Source organism: Oratosquilla oratoria, chromosome 17, assembly GCF_046742065.1.
Source record: "Oratosquilla oratoria isolate Oo_2021 chromosome 17, ASM4674206v1, whole genome shotgun sequence".
Taxonomy (NCBI): Eukaryota; Metazoa; Arthropoda; class Malacostraca; order Stomatopoda; family Squillidae; genus Oratosquilla; species Oratosquilla oratoria.
Genome location: NC_134793.1, coordinates 4,487,060 through 4,506,183, shown reverse-complemented (window position 1 = coordinate 4,506,183; position 19,124 = coordinate 4,487,060). Strand labels below are relative to the sequence as shown.

The following is a 19,124-nucleotide window of genomic DNA, read 5'->3' as shown; positions in this document are numbered from 1 at the left end:
ATTTATGTGTATGTGTGTGTGTGTGTATTTACTTTATTTTTATCTGTTAATGAACACTTACAACATCTTTTTAATGGCCTCTTGTCGTGCTGGTTCTTCTGTAAGATTTTTCACGGCCTGAACTGCCTCTGACAATTTCATCTTACATGTATGAAGAATATGTGCATGAGTAGCTCCAGCAGTTGAAGGTGTGGCTTGGGCAGCAGCGGGTGATTGTGGTGCTGTTGTTGAAGGTGTGGCTGACACTGCTGTGCCTTGAGGTGCCGTGGCAGCATCACCTGGCCGTACAGTGCTCACGATATCATCATCACTTGCAGCAGGAGAATTAACAGCAACCTTTGGAGGATAAGATAAACTTAGACAGTAATACTTTGCTAAAGACAAACAAAACTGTTTCCTGTTAAATACCTTAGACATCTTGGACATCACTATCTTTGGCACAGAAATCTATAAAACTTACCCCTGCAGTGGCAGGTTTCCTCTCCGCTGACTCAGCAGCTCGTTTGTACTTGGTAGCGATTCTTCGCAACTGTGGATATAAATTGAAAATAAAATCTTAGTTGGTGGACATCACAATCCAAAACAAATATACAAACGTACACAGATGATTTGGTTTATTGTCACAAACTCCCCTCTATCGGGAGGCTAGGATGGTGCCCCTTATAGTGGACTTTGTAGCATGGAATTTAATGAACCATGCCCTTAGTTCAACTCGCCGGTGGCAGAGTTCGAATCACCCCTCAACTCGACCTTGGCCACGAGTAATGACACCCTAACCCACTTGGCCAGCAAGCATCCTACAAACATACACAGACAAACCCTAATCCATCAAAGATTGGAATATTCACCAGTGATATGGTTCTCACACAAAATGAAATAATTAAGATATAAAGGATACATAATATTGAAACTAAATTGCTTCCCAACTTAGCAGATAAACCATATGAGACTGAAAACATTAAATCTGCCAAGATTGAAGGATCAAAGAAGGTGACTTACAGTGTTCAAGTTGCTATGAAGTGGATCTGTTAATTAGGGACAGGAAGACTTCAGAGAACAAATTGAAAAATAATTACTCTCAATTGGAAATAAATCAATTAAAAAAGGAAAGGAAGAGAAAGATACGGGAATGGTTTGATACCTTGTTACTTGAAGAACATATCTGCAAAAACCTGGGAGAACCATGCAGACCATTTTATATATCATATAGTGGACTATACATATACTTCTCCAATCCACTGGGACACTTTCTTCCTTTAGGTACAACTTTATGACTAATACCTTACATTCATCAAACCTACCTGGGCACCCTGTTTTTCAAGGCTGTCAATCTTCTGGTTTGCATCAGTGACCTTGACAGTAAGGTCCTTAATTTTCCCTTCACGGGCATCCACTTCTTTCTTGAAAGATTCAATCTCTCGCTTTAAGATTTCATCCTTTTGCTTCAAGTCCAGCTGCAGAGCACTCACCTTGGGTAGATAAAAATATTTTAGTTTCATGTGTATATATATACACACATCAGTATGTATGTATACCAAAAGGCTATTTCCCCCTTATAAGATGGTTTCATATCTACCCTTCAAACATCCCAACACCCATTTGTTGTCCCAGCTCAACTCCTTGTGAATGACAGATCATCCCTGTCCACTGTCAATTGCTCAGGTTAGAGGCAATGCATCAAGCCACAGCACCCCACCCTTATCCACTTGAGAAATTACAAAGCAGAAAAAAAAAGTCCATTCACAACCCCCCTGTCCTCTTCTTTCCCAGCTCAAAAGATGTTCCTCCTGCACCCATTGCCCCTTTCACCTTTGCCTTCCACAATTTTTGCTTGTCTTTATTCCTCTCCAAACCATCCCATCAGAGATCTATGGGAGGGTTCAAGGACCATTGCTGGATGCTGTGGGGCTAAGTATTTTCACTTAGGGATTTCAAGCAACAATTATCATCATCCTACAACAAACCCCCTCCTCTTCCACTAAAAATAATTCATAGAGTTGATGACAATATCTCTTTGAACTGTGTCCTCCTTTCATCAGTCCTTGATCTTCCACTCATTTATATATTTTACATTATCTATTCCTTGCTCGAGAGATATTCCTTGTGTATCCAAGGCTATCACACCATCTATCCACCTCACTCTCAGTTGTACTCACAAGTTCACTTTCTATCTTCCACACTTTTTTCTAATCTTTCACTTCCTCTTTACTTTGAGTGGAGGTGGGGGGAACTGAAATGACCTTCTTCCCAGTGAGAACTGGGTTTCCTTCTCAATGTTCAAATCTATGGTTAACCCCTAGAATACAGTGACGCCTACATTGGCGTCATGAGGCATGAGTGAGTATGCGAGGATGCTGGCATTAGTGTCCTGATTATATTCACTTTGAGGTTGTAGCTGAGTGACCCCTATATTCTGTAAACAGGCTTGATTTATTTTCTGTAGTATAACAGCTGTAACTTTATATTTCATAATGCATGTATTGTGATACCTCATTATACATCAGGCAACCCAATGTGTAAGCAAGTATTTGACTTGTATTGAAGAAGTTAATTAATTAACAATTGTTTGGTTCTACAGCACTGCAGCAAAGCCCATCCCACAATCTTTCAAATTACTATCTGACGTGACTGTACCTCCACAAACATAATGAAGCTGTAGTCGTAGGAAGTACATGATATATAGTGTATATAAATATCTAATTATGGACCAATAAGTAATTTTGTCTAACAGTTTCATTTTTAGATGAATGAACAAGAATAATTAATGAAGCTCCTCTAGAACAATATCTTAATTATGGAAAAGCACCCTGTGAAGACAGTATTTATTGGTACAACACATCATTTATTTGAACTTTGTTAACTACATAATAAATCTTGAATGAGCAAAATGTTGTATCAATAGAGACTTCATCCTCACATAGTGCTTTTCTAGACTTAATTGTCAGCAGTTTCCTTTTCCTTTCAACAGTATCATTCCCTTGATAGTCATAATTTGTTTACCTGCTGTGCCAGCTGTGTTCTTTGTTCTTGAAGTTTTGATAGTTCTTGTTGTTGTGAGGTCTGATGCTGGTGACTCTGCTGAGCTCCTGCCTCCAAAGTCTTGATTCTTTCGTTTGTCTGATTTAGCTATAGAGACAATAACTGACATAAGATTCAGACACACAATAGTGATTAATGACAATATTTAAAGTCTGCAAGCAACTCAACCAAATAAAGTAAATATTATTAAGAATACATTTTAATTCAATCAAAATAATTTGAAGAAATCCTATCTACACATACAGGGCAATCCAAACATTCCCATTCTGCCTGGCAATATCATTACTCTCAAAATAAGCCATAATTATTGTCTTATTCTATCTGATACCAATTTCATTAATCATGTGGCATCCTTTTCATACCAAAAGAGCAAACCTATCAGCATCATCCCTTCCATACCAAAACGTTCCTGAGTTTCCTTTTGGCAAATAACTACCGACCAATAACGGGCACTTGCTTGTGGTAGTCCTGCGAGAGAGAATAATTTCCTTGCTGCCCCTCAGAGCAGATTCATCAACTTTCATTGTATCTTCTCTTCCTTTTCACCCAGATAAAGCTGACAACTAACAGTTGGTCCTCTCCTCCTCTTACTACTACAAACAAGCAAGACCATGGTCCATTTCTTCCCAGAAGTCTATGGAAGGGCTAGAATGATGCCAAACACTGTGGGGCCGCATGTTTTCAATCAGTGGACCTCAAGGCATCAATTACCATCATTATTCAATGAAAAATTACATTCAAATGTGGGATAACAACATATAATTATGACTGGCTACTTGAAAAAATTCAAACAACTTTATTTACATGTGGACATCTTGTTATTGTTGTTCCCTAGACTATCTGACCGAGCAGTACAGTCTCTCTTAGAAATGCCACGGCTGGAGTGGGGTTTTCCCACAAATCCTTTATAGAGTGTATATTGTGTTGTGTTGTTGGTGTGCATGATTGTGTACAATGCAGTCTTCCATAATATGTTGTATAGTATGGGGTGAAGTGTTACATCTTGGGCAGTTGTCTGCAATGCTGTCATCCAGCCTCTTTTGGGGGGGATTCAGAAGGATGGAAATCAGGGGGTCTGGCATGCAGCAATATATGTCTTTCAGTTTGTTGATGGAGCAGTGAGTGATATGATTATAGATATGCTTCTGGAGGAAGATAGTATGTGTGTGTGAAATAGGTATTTGGGTGTTGTTTTAATGTTTCTTGGTGTGTGTGAGTGTTCTGCTATATAGTGTAATGTTTATATTGTGTTTGTGGAGGCTGCAGCAAGGTAATCCTTGACTTTGAGGACTTTTGTGTAAATGGTGTGTAGGTGTTGTATTTGTGCAGCATGTAATTGTCTTTAGGGTTTTGTTTTGTATGGTCTGAAGGGTGTTGTGGTGTGTCTTAGTGAGATTACCAGCTAATGTGGGGCTTGCAAAATTCATCACTGAGCATATGCATTGCTTGTATACGAGTACAGTATTAGTTTCTTTGTTTTGTCCAAAGGTTATTCCTGGAACTGATTCAAGTGCATTAAGTCTAGGTGTGCATTTAGTCCTTGTGTTTGTGAAGTGTTGTTTGAATGACATGGATGTATTGAATGTTATGCCAAGAATCTTGGGTGTGTGTGGAATGAGTGTTGTTGATATTGAGGCATTGTATGTATTTGAGTTCTGCTGTCCAATTGGTGAGAAGTATGGCTGTATATTTGGTTGGGACTATTTTGAGTCTATTTGTAGTGAACCAGGTATTGAGTGTATTGAGGTATGGTTGTAGTATTTCTGCAGCTTTGTCAGCATTATGGTGTGTGCATGTAATTGTTATGTTGTCTGCGTAAGAAGATATTTGTATTTTTGAGGTTCAGGTGTGGGTATATTGTGCATGTATAGCTAAAGAGTGTGGGGGTAGAACTGAACCCTGTGGCACTCCATTTTTAAAGTTTTTAGTGTGTGATGGTTGGTCATTATATGACACATAGACATTTCTACCTGCCAGATGATTGGCCAGCCATCTTTTGGTATTACTGCACGTGTCTGTGTTATATTTTGTTTGTGAGATTGTGACTGGGGATGGCATTGAAAGCTTTACTGATACCTAGTGTTATGAGAACTGTTCTGTGTGGGGGGTTATCTGAATTGATGCTATCAAAAACTCTTTGTGTGAGGTGTTTTGGACATGTTTTGAAGGGTGCTACAATTGCTGGTCCTGAGAGATTGTGGTTAGAGAAAATTATCTCCTTGCTGCCCATGTTCAAAACTAATCATTACTCTTACCTCCATCTGAGGGTACAAATATTAGTAAAAGTGAGTGTAAGATGGGTAGATTATTTCAAGCAACTGTTGAATGTTAAGTAGGATATGGAGGCTATGTGTAGAATAAATTGCAAATATAAACTCGTAATGTTACAACTTTGCTGTACATTAGTATCTCTCCTATATTACAAAAATACTCATATACTCCTATTAGGTTATGGTGCAATATTACTCAAATGATGCTTTCATTTTAGTGGTTACAGTTAAGGTGCCTGAACATATGATGTAAATGAACAATAACTGTGCTTGAATCTAAGGCAGACAGACCTACTGTTACATGGTAAACAAAGAATTAACAGAAATCACTTTAATAATTTCAATATGTCTATTGAAATAATTAAAATGATTTCTGTATATGTATGTACTTTAATAATCATTAAGAAAATGTTCCACAGCATTTAAGTTTATTTCTTGATTTTACAAAACACTTATGTTAAAAATTGAAGATTCTTTTTAGCACAAGCTCAATTTATGTTGCCTTCAATTTAATTTGTGATTGATGATTTGGTTTTACATCACAAATTCCCCTTATCAGGAGGCTAGGACAGTGCCCCTTAACAGAGGACTCTAAAGTATAAAAGATAATATATATATATATATATATATATATATATATATATATATATATATATATATATATATATATATATACACACACACACACAATTTTTTTTTTAGCAATTACTGAAAATTTAATACGAACTTGTATTTGGAAAGTATCAATGGAACATATTTGCAATATAAACAATGTCTACGGGGACATAAGTTTCAAATCCCCGCACTAAGTCTAAGGAGCCAAATAAACAGTCTATGCCTGCAGGGGGTTTATATCTTATTTCTACCTGACTCAAGGGCAATGTAGAATATGCATTGGCAGTCTTTAGGTTCTCTCCTAGGTTCATAAAAATCTGTGCAAGGAAACAAAGAACAAACTATACCACACAAATGAATAAATACAAAAGCATGAATATACATACTGGAAGATATTCACTGTATATGTGGGCAGGAGATTTTCTCTCACATATATTTATTTATGAATGAAGAATTTTTCCTTAAGAAGAAGGAAAAGAAGAAGAAGAAATTACTTTTAGACAAAGAGAAAAAGCAGACATAAACTGCACTATAGACTTGTCATAATTTTTAATCGAATTGGAAGATATGTGTAACCATATCCAATACACATATATACTAGAAGTCCTTTCCCCCCCCTTATAAGGATGTTGGTGAAGATAAGCATACACACACCCTCCGCCCATCTGTTGTCCCTTCATTTTAGCTCTTCATGAATGGTTATCTTTGTCTTCTGCTAAACTGCTCAGCTCAGGGGCGATGCAGCAAGACATAGCACCACAGCAAGGCCCAGCAGCTGGGGCTTGTCTACTTCCACTACTTTATCACATGGCCAATTTTCCCCTACTCATCCACTTGAGAAATATACAGAGAATATCAGAAGAACCCCATTGGGTCTATATCATTTCTTCATCTACGTACATCCATATGCCCATCTCAGCATTATTTGATCAACTCTGTCTGCCAGCTCTCTTTCCACTCTTGTTCTCAACCTCACCTCCACATTTCTCATTCTATCCATCCTCATAACTCCCACCATTACTGATAACTTGCCTGTTGTTGAAGTCTTGTTTTTTCCTGCACATGCTTCCTTATTTCTTCCTGGAATTTCTTCACCTCATCATCCATACGCTTCTTTTCGGTGGTCAGTGCACTTGTCTGCTGGATATAATGGTTCTTCTGCACCTGAACAGAGTGCAGGTTCTTTTGTACTTGGGTCATCTGAAAGAAGAAAAAGATATTTGTCTAAAGCCAAGTGAAGTATAAAAAATTGGAATAATGAATGACTTCCTATTCCTGCCATCCACCTAGAATCAAATAAACATTCTATTCCACCAAACTCAACTGGTTGAAGTGTGTAGCCTCTTCACTCTCTTGAGTTAACCTTGTCTATCCAATGTAAAAAAAATTCAAAGGGTCTTCCATGTGAGAAAAAGTTTATCTAATGCAACTAACTATACCTTCACAACAAACCAATCACTCTCTCCATTCCCTAGCCTGAAACAATTTCTATTTGCTCTACTTGATATATGTATACATTTATCTTCATAAAAGTGGCTTCTTCCCCTTTATAAGGGAGGTAGCCAGTCAAGGAATGCCCTTACTCCCATCCACCACCCTTTGTTTCCCTCTTATCTTAGCTCCTTGTGAATGACGGGTCATCCCTGTCTCCTGCCCGGGTCAAAAACAATGTAGCAAGATGCAGTATATCCAAAGCAGGGCCACTTCACTTGTACCAGCAACCCTCCCTCCTCATTCCCACATACACATGTATATGTATATACATACATACATATATACATATGTATGTATCATTAAGGTTTTTGTAAGTGCATATGGGCCTGGTAGTGAGAAGAGTGTAGAGGAAAGGGAGGCTTTATGGATAGATTTAGATGAGTTTATAGAGGGTTTAGGGAGAAATGTCAATGTAGTGGTATTGGGAGACCTTAATGCTAGGGTAGGAAATGAACCAATAGATGGAGTGGTTTGGAAGTGTGGAGTTCCAGGAAAAAAATTGTTGTGGAGAGTTGATGGTGGAGATGTGTCTAGAAAGAGAGTTGATGATAGCAAATACGTTTAGGAAGAAAGTCAAGCATAAGTATACATGGGAGAGGGTGATGGATGGAAACGTGGTAGTGTTAAGAGACTATATAATGGTAACCAGGACTATATAGCAGTAACCTTGTAGTGAACACTGAAACAAGTGGTTATTTTAAGAAAAGTTAGATAACTTTATGGATGAGGATGACAGGTAGTAAGGGACATGGAACTGCCAAGTGTAGGCCTTATGGTCTCTTGCAGTCTTCTCCAGTCTTATGTTCTTCTGTTAAGGATGTACATGTTTTAAAGGGAGAGAGTGGGGGAATATCAGATAATTTTTGGGTGGAAGGTAAGTTGAGAGCAGAGGATAGATGGAGAAAAAGGAAAAGGACAGAAGGTACGGAGGTGCTTAAAGTGAACTGCTTAAATGAGAAGGAGTATATAAAGAAGCTGAGAGAGGAGTGGGAGGGAGTGAAGGATAGAATAGAACTAGGAGGGGGGGGGCTAATATAATTAAGCGGCCTTGCTGTGGATATACTGTCTTGTATATATATATATGCATGCAGAAAGAGATGGGGGGAATGGAGAGAAGAAATTAAAAATGGTAGTGGTGATAAAGAATCTGCACATTACTCACCTGGTTCTTCAGCCTGTTAATTTCTACATCCCGGGATTGAATAACCTTTGACTGCTGGTTCAGTTCATTCCTGAAGAAATGTGAGTAGTAAACCATCAGTGTAGTAATGAGAAAATTGATCAATTTCAAAAGGTCCAACTACAGCAAAAAAGTAAAATGGAACAGAAATGTAGAAGGAAGGGATGAAGTTAAAAGTAAATAAATTCTTTGGAGGCATTTTCATGGCATAATTTTAAACACCTCCGTTATACTCTTGCATTTATATCCATATGTTGAACAACCATAATGTAACCCCATCTTCACCTTAAAGTATTCAACCTCTCAATTCCTAACCCCCACATATGCTCTAATACTTTTTTTTTTTTTTTTTTTACAAACTTATCCCACCTGCTCACAATACATTCCAGCCCAGTAAAACACCTCCAAGTCCATGAAAGTCCACAAGATATCCTTACCCTTTGGCAGAAAACTTTTCACGTATGTCTTATTGCAAATATCTGACCTATGCATCCTCTTCCTCTCCTAAATTCATACTGTTGTTCTACAATTACTATCCGAGTTCTCTTCCTCTCATGAGAATAGTGATAATTTCCATCTATTATATTATTTGACATCTCCCAGTACCACAATCAAAGCCTTTCTACCTTCCTTTACATTACTCCTTGAAATACTTCACACTGCTTCCACTCACTATCTTCAATTCCATTATCATCTGTCCACCTGCGCCTTTTACCCTTTCCTGTCTACCTGACTCCCCTCCCTACACTTTTTATTTCCTTCCAAAAATCTTGTTTTTCTTTTCAAAATTCACTCCAACACCTACCCTACCTCACAACTGCTTTTCTGCTCTTACTCTGTTTACTTTACACCTCTCACATGCTTCATTTCTTCTTTGCAACCGCTCTCATATGCTTGACTTTTCTGACACCATTCCCCTCATCTCTTCATTCCATCACTCACAACTTTTTCTTCTGTTCTCTTTTATCCGTCTCATCCTACACTCTCTCTCTCTCTGCACACTTTAGAACTTTTTCCATGAAATACCAGTTCTTCCTCTGCTCCCACTTCTTTATTTTTTGTTACATTTCATACCTCCCCAGCTTTGCCTGACATTCTTTTTCTCCTTCTCATTCAACTTGCCCACTCTCAATTCCACATATCTTTACCATCACCTTGCTATTACCACTCCTTGAACAAAAGAATACTTACTGAAGCTTTATAAAGTCCTCTGGTTTGGCACGATTGAGCTTTTCTACAAGCTCATTGACTCTCTTCTTGTACAAGTCCTTTTCCTCTGACACACCCCGTAATTCTGTCTGCAAGTCCAGAGTAGAAATGCATTACTTTTATCAACCTGAAGTTTTGATTCACAAACCAAAACCTTCTGTGCCTTAGCTACTGAGGAAGAGAGAGAGTATGTGTGTATATGTGTATGTGAGGCTGTGTGTGTATTTACCTAGTTGTATTTTATGGGAAGAGAGTTATGCTCGTAGTGACCCATCTTTGTATCTTTCAGCATCAAGTTTGTTCTTAAATTCTTGTGTAGTTTTTGCACTCACTGTTTCCTCATCCAATTTAATCCAGATATCCACCACTCTGTGTGGGAAACTATTCTTTTTCAGATATCTTCTATAAATATCTTTTTTAAGTTTCTTTTCATGTCCTCTTGTTTTTCTTTTATTCCACTTTAGTAAATAATCTCTATCGAGGACTTCTATCCCTTTCATAATTCCATACATGGTCAGTAGGTCTCCTCTTTCTCTTCTTTGTTCCAGGGTTGGTAGTTCAAGTTTGGATAATCTTTATTCATATGTCAGTTTGGAGTGTTGGTGCCATCTTTGTCATTGCTCTTTGGATTTTTTTAAATTTCTTAATATTCTTTTTTGTATTGGGTGTCCATAGTGTTGCGGCATACTCCAATCTTGGTCTTTTCAATATAACTAATATTTTCTTTACCATTTCTTCATCCAAGTAGTCAAAGGCCACTTTCATTGATCTTAGTAAATTGAAGGTTTCTTCGACTATTTTGCTGATCTGGTTGTCTGGTGCCATATCATTGCTGATAGTTAATCCTGGGTCCCTTTCGGAGTTAACTTTTTTTAACTTCCTTTGTACCCATTTTATATTGTCCCGATATGCTATTTATACTTTTTCCAAATTCCATTACACTACGTTTCTTGATGTTGAAGTTCACTTCACATTTCTGACTCCATTCCCAGACTTTATCCTGTTTGTTTTTGTAGTGATTTACAAATTTCCTCTATATTTACTCTCTTTAGTAGTTTTGCATCATCTGCAAATTAGTTCACATAACATTCCATACCTTCATCCATGTCATTTACATATATGGTAAACATTATCGGAGCCAATACAGAACCTTGTGGGACTCCACATATCATTTCTTCCTAGGTCGAGTTTTTGTCTCTAAGTACCATCCTCATTTTTCTCCTGTTCAAGAAATCTTCCATCCATTCCAATAACTATCCTTATACTCCACCTATTATTTCAATTTTTCTTAGTAGCTTTTAGTGTGATATTGAAGTTAACTTCCCACTTTTGAGTCCATTTCCAGATTTTGTCTAGGTCTAACTGTAATGATTCACAGTTCTCCTCTGCTCTTACCTTCTTTAGTATTTACCTAGTTGTATTTTGTGGGAGAAGAGCTATGCTCATTGGGACCCGCAGTTGTATCTTTCCGCATCCAGTTCTTTCTTAAAGTTGTGTATAGTTTTAACACACACACTGTTTTCTCTTTCAATTTATTCCATGTATCCTTGCTGTGGATGTGCTGTGTCTTGCGACACTGCTTCTGACCCAGGGCGGTGGGCAAGGTGCAGGGATGACCCGTCATCCAGGAGGTGCTCAGATGAGAGGGAGGGTGGGAGGGGTGTGGAGTGTATTTAGGGATGAAATGGGTGGGAGTGATTTTATGCCTTGCCCTTTTTGGCTACCTCCCTTGAAAGGGGGAAAAAGCCTTGGTATATGTATGTATCTATCACTCTATGTGGAAAGCTATTCTTTTTCAGATCTCTTCTGTAACTGTCCTTCTTAAGTTTCTTCTTGTGTCCTCTCGTACTTCTTCTGTCCCATTTAAGTAGATCATCCTTGTCAAGGATTTCCATCACTTTCATAATTCTATAGATGGTTATTAAATCACCTCTTTCTCTTCTTTGCTCCAGAGTTAATAAGTTAAGTTTGTCCAGTCTTTGTTCTTATGTCAACATGCTAAGTGTTGGTGCCATCTTTGTTAGTGCTCTTTGTTAGTTTCTTTATTTATTTATTTTTTTGTACTGGGTGTCCATAGTGATGCTGCATACTCTAATTTTGGTCTTATCAGTGTAATTAGGATTTTCTTCACCATTTCCTTGTCCATGTAGTCAAAGGCCACTATCATTGATCTTATTAAGTTGTAGGTTTCTCCAACTATTTTCTTTACATGTTTGTCTGGTGTCATGTCATTTGAAATGATCACTCCTAGTGAGTGAGTGAGTGAGTGTGAGTGTGTGTGTGAGTGTGTGTGTGTCACTCTCTTAGGTTAAACTGGAGGGCTTGAGCAATACTAAACTTTCTTATACCTGACAACTACCTTTAAAGAATCTGTTCTCACTACTACAAAACATTTCATTGAACTGATAAGGCCTCCAAATGAAGGTTACATCTATTTTGATTCACATCTTAAAGTCAATGGCAATTATACACACATTTCTTACAAATACCTGGTTTCATTCAATTGAGGGGACAAAACTCTTGCAATAATGTAAAAGATCTTACCTGCTGAGAGTCAATCTTAGATTCTGAAACCCTGACTTTCTCCATCAAAGGTTCAATACGTGCCTCCATACTCTTCAATTTTGCCACTGATTCGTCATAATTATTCTTCAAGCTCTCCCTCTCCTCGCGCATCAGACGATTGCTATCAGCAAGGGCATCAACAGTGTGAACCTTGCGTAAAAGTTCACCAAACTTCCCAGCGGAGTCCAGTGAAACCTTGAAGAAAGAAAATTATGTTAAAGATCATACATACATACATATACCAAGGCTTCTTCCCCCTTTCAAGGGAGGTAGCCAAAAAGGGAAAGGCATAAAAACACTCCCACCCATTTCATCCCTAAATACACTCCACACCCCTCCCACCCTCCCTCTCATCTGAGCACCTCCTGGATGACGGGTCATCCCTGCACCCTGCCCACCGCCCTGGGTCAGAAGCAGTGTCGCAAGACACAGCACATCCACAGCAAGGCCGCTTCATTTAATCGGCGACCCCCCCTCTCCGTCCCCCCTTGCATATAAGGAGAGGACGGGGAGAAATCCCTTCAGGCTGCGTCAAAATTTACTCACACATACTACCCCACCCCCCACCCCCCCGCCCATTCCTCCTCATGCAATCACATCATCATCCATTTACAACCATTCTCCACTCACCTCTGTCTTCCATCCTCTCCCTTCCTTCCTCAACAGACATTCCCCTCTTCCCCAAAGCCCCCTTCACCCCATCCATCCACCTCATCCTAGGACGTTCCCTCATGTTCACTCCCTCCACATCTGCCTTCCATACCTCTTTTACCAGTCTTTCCTCACTCACTCTTTCCATGTGTCCAAACCATCCCAATATTCCTTCATCAACCCTATCTCCCAGCTCCCCTTTCACCCCTGTTCTCCTCCTCACCTCCCCATTTCTCACTCTATCCAGCCTAGCAACCCCCACCATACTTCTCAGACACCTCATCTCAAACACATTCAAACTCCTTCTCTCTTCTTCTCTTATGTTCCACGTTTCTGCCCCACACAGTGCTGTTGGCACAATCACTCCTTCATACAGTCTCCTCTTTGCATCCATTCCCAGGGTCTGTAAGTCATCTACTATCAGAGAACCTAACTCTAAGAAGTACCTGATTACTTGTTCTTTCCTCTGCTAGTGCTTTGTTAAGCTGTTCCAACTGTGTTTCCAAAACCTTCCGCTGTGCATCAAGCCTTTGACTTTCTGCTTGTGCAAGGTCACTCTTTCCAACAGCAATATCTCGCTCCTTGCGGAGGTATTTGATGATCTCACGCAGCTGGTCTGATGATCGAGCCTCATCCTCAGTGAAGGATGTGTTCATTCCACCTTCCTTCTGCAATTATGAATTTTTTTAATAATAAACATCTTGCAATACTGAATTAAATACACAAGTAGGAAGATGTCAGTGTTTCTTCATTCCAGATATCTATCACTCTGTGTGGGAAGCTATTCTTTTTCAGATCTCTTCTGTAACTATCCTTTTTAAGTTTCTTTTCGTGTCCTCTGGTTTTTCTTCTATCCCACTTTAATAAGTCATCTCTATCAAGGACTGTGTGCGTGTGTGTTTATACTGGGGTAGTCAACTTCCATATACAACTTACAGTTGGTGTTGCCAACTTGTTTTGGATGCCAGACATTCTGTCTGACAGTTGTGTGAACTGATCCATGAGAGCCCTGTTCTGCTCCTCTACTTCCCTTGTTCTTGCCACCAAGTTCTTGTTCTCCAGACGTAGAGTATTCTCTCTCTCCTCAAAGCCAAGACGAGTATCTGATGAAAAATAAAATTAATTTGAATAAATGGAGACAACTTTAAAACCTATCATGACACATCACTTTTTGTGATCTTGTATACAAAAATGTCCATACCATTCTTTCTTGCACTGCAGAACATAAACATAAAAGTACTAAACAAAACTTGTTCAAAATTTATTCTGGCTGCTACCTAGCAGTTTTATTCAGTAAAAGTAAACTCACTTCAGCAATTTTGGACCTATATACATACCAAAAGGTCCTTTCCCTCTTATAAGGGAGGTGACCAGCTGAGGCATACACCCACCCTCTGCCCATTTGTTTTCTCTTTTATCTTAGGTCCTTGTGGATCAAGGGTCATCTCTGTCCCCTGCCTACTCCCTGGGTCAGAAACAATGGAGCAAGACACAGCACCTCCATGCCACAGCCAAAGGCTGAAGCTGGTTTACCATCAACATTTTGTTACATGGTGACCCCACCTCCCCCTCATCCACTCCAGAATTTACAAAGCATACAGAAAGAAATAATATTAGTTTACACCAACTTATCAATTCACAACCATTTACCATCTATCTTTTGCACTCTCCATTCCCTGTTTGACTGAAATTACCTAAGGATCCCTCCACCCCATCCATATCAATCAATCTATTGCCTCTCATCTCTCTTGCAGAAGACCTGTGGGTCTTCTAATCCGTCCAAACATCCCATAACACCTATCTGTTAACCATGTCATACGTCTTCACTAAACCCATAAAAACCCAAAACACATCCTCATCCTTCATCAACCCCACTACCAAATGGGCCCAATCTGTAGCCACTTGCCACTATCTGGTCTCCTCAATTCAGTGAGAACCAATATAACCAATCATCTTTGGAGTGGGAAAGAATGCTTCCAGTGCTCACATGGAAAGTCCATCAACGGTTCACCCTAGGCATTACTCGTTCCTTATTTGTCATCTATCTCTTTTGTATACCAAGAGCTTTTTCCCCCTTATAAGGGAGGTAGCTAAATCAGAGGCAAGTACCTATTCCCACCCTTTTCACCTCTCCCATCTCAGCCCTTCATGGGTGACAGGTCATCCCTGTATCCAGCCAACTGCCCTGTGTCAAACACAATGCAGCAAGACACAGTACGTCGACAGCATGGCTGCTTCACTTAATGGCGCTCCCCTCTCTCCGTCCTTTCATGCAGCAAAAGAGAAGACAGGGAGATATCCCTTTGGCCTGTGTCAAAATATCATTCACACATAAGCACCCTCTATCCCGCCATCTCTCCCTTCTTTGCATAATAGTATCATCCATACATAGCCATTCTCCTTATTTGCACCACCCTGGATATCTATATACTGGGCTTGGTGGATTTGATGCCATATATATAGATGCAAGCATTTACCCTCCAGCATCCACCAGTACCCAACGAAGGGAGACTAATTAACCGTCCCAGGGGCCATGGGTCAAATCAGTAATGGGTGTAACCTCTGTTACTGATAATACCATTATCTAATAAGCTCACTTCAGAGAGGTGACAAACTATGGGGGGGTTGGCTCAGGACAAACAGTTCAGACAATATATTGAACCAAGAGGAGCTACTTGTCCTGTCCTCTATCTGGGACCAAAGTGGCATGTTGTAAACCCAGGAAAGCAATGACAATAACGAAAACATTGGGAGCATTATTCAGTCTCCCACCCCTGCAGATATGCCACACATGGTTCAGTGACCCATAATGGGGATGGATGGTCATTTATTCATGGGGAGTTCATCTGCCTTTTGAAAGGTCTTGTTTCTCTTTTGTCAGTGTCCAATACATCCTCATCATTGATAGGAAAACAGTTAGTCACTGATGACATGACTTTGTGGCAGATAATACTGGGATACATGGTGCAGAATGAAAGAAAGAAAGAAAGAAAGGGGGGGGGAGGGAGAGAGGGAGAGAGGGAGAGAGAGAGAGAGAGAGAGAGAGAGAGAGAGAGAGAGAGAGAGAGAGAGAGAGAGAGAGAGAGAGAGAGAGAAAAACTTCCATTGAGTTTACCTCGGAGGGCTTCCTCTGCTCTGATCTTAGCAGCTGTGACCCCTTGTAGTTCACTGCTGTGGTTGGCAAGCTTCTCCTTGAGCACAGCCAGTGCCTGCAGATCTGATCCATGGAGCATTACCTCATGCTGGTACTTGTCCTGGGCTTCAGTTGCTCGTCTGATGAGAGTCGAGTAAGTTAATAATCAGAACAAATTACTGCACTGTACAAAGTGTGAAAGAAGGAGAAAAAGATGAAAGTAATGGGAAGTGGGTGGTCCTTAGATTTAACCCCTTCAATACGGGCCAAAATCTCACGGGCAGCATTAGCTGCCAGACGTGCGATGTTGCGTCATAATACTCACATTATAAAAAATAAAGTTACCGCTGTATTGCTCATTCTCTTTCACCCGTGAATTTTGATAACCATAGAAAATATGATGAAGCCAGTTTACAGAGTATGGGGGTCACGCAGATACAACTACAATATATATAATCAAGACGCCAACATTGGCGTCATCGTATTGAAGGGGTTAATACTTAAACCCATTGGTGAGACCAATCATTGGTGCATACTAGTGGTGACCCTGTGAAAAGGACTTTAACCTCTTCACTCCGGGGCACATCGCACGTCTGGCAGCATTATCTGCCCCACGTGCGATGTTGCGTCATAATAATAGCATTATAAAAAATAAAGTCAGTGCTCAATCGTTCGTCCTCTTTCACCCGTGAATTTTGATAACCATAGAAAATATGATGAAGCCAGTTTAGAGAGAATGGAGGTTACGTAGGTACGACTACAATAAATATAATCAAGACGCCGACGTCGGCATCATCGCGTACCCACTTGCTCCTCATGACGCCTACGTAGGCGTCACCGTATGGAAGTGGTTAATGATAATCACCATCCTGATGCTGATCTTTAAAAACCCATGAACACTCCTACTTCCATTTGAAGATACAGCCTAAAGGGATTGAAGACTGGCTCTAGAGTGGGCCCAAGAACTCAATTAATCCTACTTTTCCCATAAATTTCTTACAAAAGTTGAAATGACACCTGGCAACTATAGGCATGTATATACATAGGAATTAGGCCAATTTGTGTTTTTGCATACCTTGTTATATTTTAGTTAATATAGAGTTGTCAGAATTAAGTTTCATGTAATTCCAAGGTGAAAATTACTTAACTACCAGTATTTGGTACTTTGTGTAGTATTAATCACTGGAAAAATATAAATTGCTGTGAAATGTGTGAAATTCAATATTCAATATGTATCTAGATACTTAAATAAGCCATTTTTCTCAATTCTCTCCTATAGCCAAGTTGACTGAACAAGATATATGCTGTATTATCTGGCCTATCTGGCCAAATAATAAAAATATCCAGCCAGATATTGGATTACTCCACTATCCAGCTGAATTGGATATTTGGTGGACCCCTAGTGTTTTATGAGTATTTGACTTTTCCTTCACATACTTGTTCTGAATCTCAGCTTCCTTCCTTGCTTCCTTTGACCTCATTTCAGCTTCAGTCAGTTTCTCCCTGGCATCTCGAAGCTCACGGCGGACAGTTTCCAGATCATTCTTTACCTGCATTTACAGAAATTATGGATTATGTAAACGAACAATTCAAGACATTATGTTTTAACATAAAAAGTTTCACATCCCTTGCTGAGGCTGATTTAGTGTTTCCAGAACCAATAAAAGATGTACTTACTAAGATTCCCTTCCCTCGTTACCCCTTATTCATCCTACCTAGTACAGGTATGCTCATAATGAATACTGGCCACAAGGCAAGACTTATAGCAGCTGCACATTCAAGTAAATGCCCTAAGGATTTGAGATGATCGCCACACATTTCTATTCCCATCTGGAATACAACTGGGCAAACTGAACCCATGCTTGATGCAACTGTTGCATGCATCACTAGCAAACTAGGGGAGGACTTTAATGACCCACAACCTTGTATTTTATTGCTGGTAAACAATACTTCTATCAAAGAGGTACCATACCATGCTGAAGAAGCAGTCACAGAAGTAGTAAAGGAGAGACTAAGGAGGGTAGCAGAAAGGTAGGAGAAAAAGAAAAGATATATATATATATATATATATATATATATATACACACACACACACACACACATGAATGCTGCATAACTGCTCTGTAAGAAGTCACTAAAAGATTTGTGCAGTCGATACCCAATACAGGGTGTTACCATTCCATACATTCCATAATCATATCACTCACCGCTCCATTAACACACTGAAAGACAACACACTGCTGCATGCCAGACCCCCTGATATCCACCCTTCTGAATCCTCTCTCCCACGTAAGGACAGAGTCCACTTGGCCAGACTGCGATGCGGTCACCACCCAGCACTTCTAAGCTACCAGAGGAGGCTGGACGACCGTGTTGTGAACAGCTGCCCAGGATGTAACACTTCACCCCATACCATACAACACATAATGGAAGACTGCATTATACACAATCATGCACGCAAACAACACAACATACACTCTATAAAGGATTTGTGGGAAAACCCAGTCTCGGCTGTGGCCTTCCTTGGGGAGACGGGACTGCTCGGACAGACAGTCTAGGGAACGACAACAACAACAACAACAACAACAACAACAGAAACTTTAACTCTTCCCTACATCTTCATTTGGTCCCTTCAGGATTGGTCTTACTGAAATATTGCCCCCCACTTAAAGGTGGCACCATAGCTCAGCCCTAAGGGGATGACACCGAGTCTCTGTACTGGGCCCACAATCTATCACCTTCAGTTTGTATTTCTTACACTTTTTTTTTTATACATGGAAAGCTAACAACAAGTGAACACTCCTCCTATCACTTTCAACCAATGACACAGAAACACAGAGATAACTGTTCAAAGTTTCTTCCCAGAAAGATGTATAGAAGTAGAAGGGCCCACAGACTTGCCAACCACTGTTGTTGTTGTTGTTGTTGTCGTTCCCTAGACTGTCTGTCCGAGCAGTCCCGTCTCCCC

At 39.8% G+C, this 19,124-nt stretch overlaps 1 protein-coding gene across 5 annotated transcripts in view; it reads right to left on the bottom strand.

Moving 5' to 3' along the window:
* Positions 1 to 19,124, bottom strand: part of LOC143034355 (uncharacterized) — a 99,786-nt gene that overhangs the window by 23,761 nt on the left and 56,901 nt on the right. For all 5 annotated transcript variants that reach the window (XM_076200298.1, XM_076200299.1, XM_076200300.1 and 2 more), the window contains exons 20-31: positions 17,594 to 17,706; positions 16,139 to 16,296; positions 13,960 to 14,126; positions 13,470 to 13,691; positions 12,352 to 12,567; positions 9,790 to 9,896; positions 8,581 to 8,650; positions 6,957 to 7,124; positions 3,001 to 3,126; positions 1,302 to 1,469; positions 461 to 529; positions 62 to 336 (exon numbers count right to left, since the gene is read on the bottom strand). In XM_076200298.1, the coding sequence (XP_076056413.1) occupies positions 62 to 336; positions 461 to 529; positions 1,302 to 1,469; positions 3,001 to 3,126; positions 6,957 to 7,124; positions 8,581 to 8,650; positions 9,790 to 9,896; positions 12,352 to 12,567; positions 13,470 to 13,691; positions 13,960 to 14,126; positions 16,139 to 16,296; positions 17,594 to 17,706 (1,859 nt within the window). The remainder of the gene's footprint in view (positions 1 to 61; positions 337 to 460; positions 530 to 1,301; positions 1,470 to 3,000; positions 3,127 to 6,956; positions 7,125 to 8,580; positions 8,651 to 9,789; positions 9,897 to 12,351; positions 12,568 to 13,469; positions 13,692 to 13,959; positions 14,127 to 16,138; positions 16,297 to 17,593; positions 17,707 to 19,124) is intronic.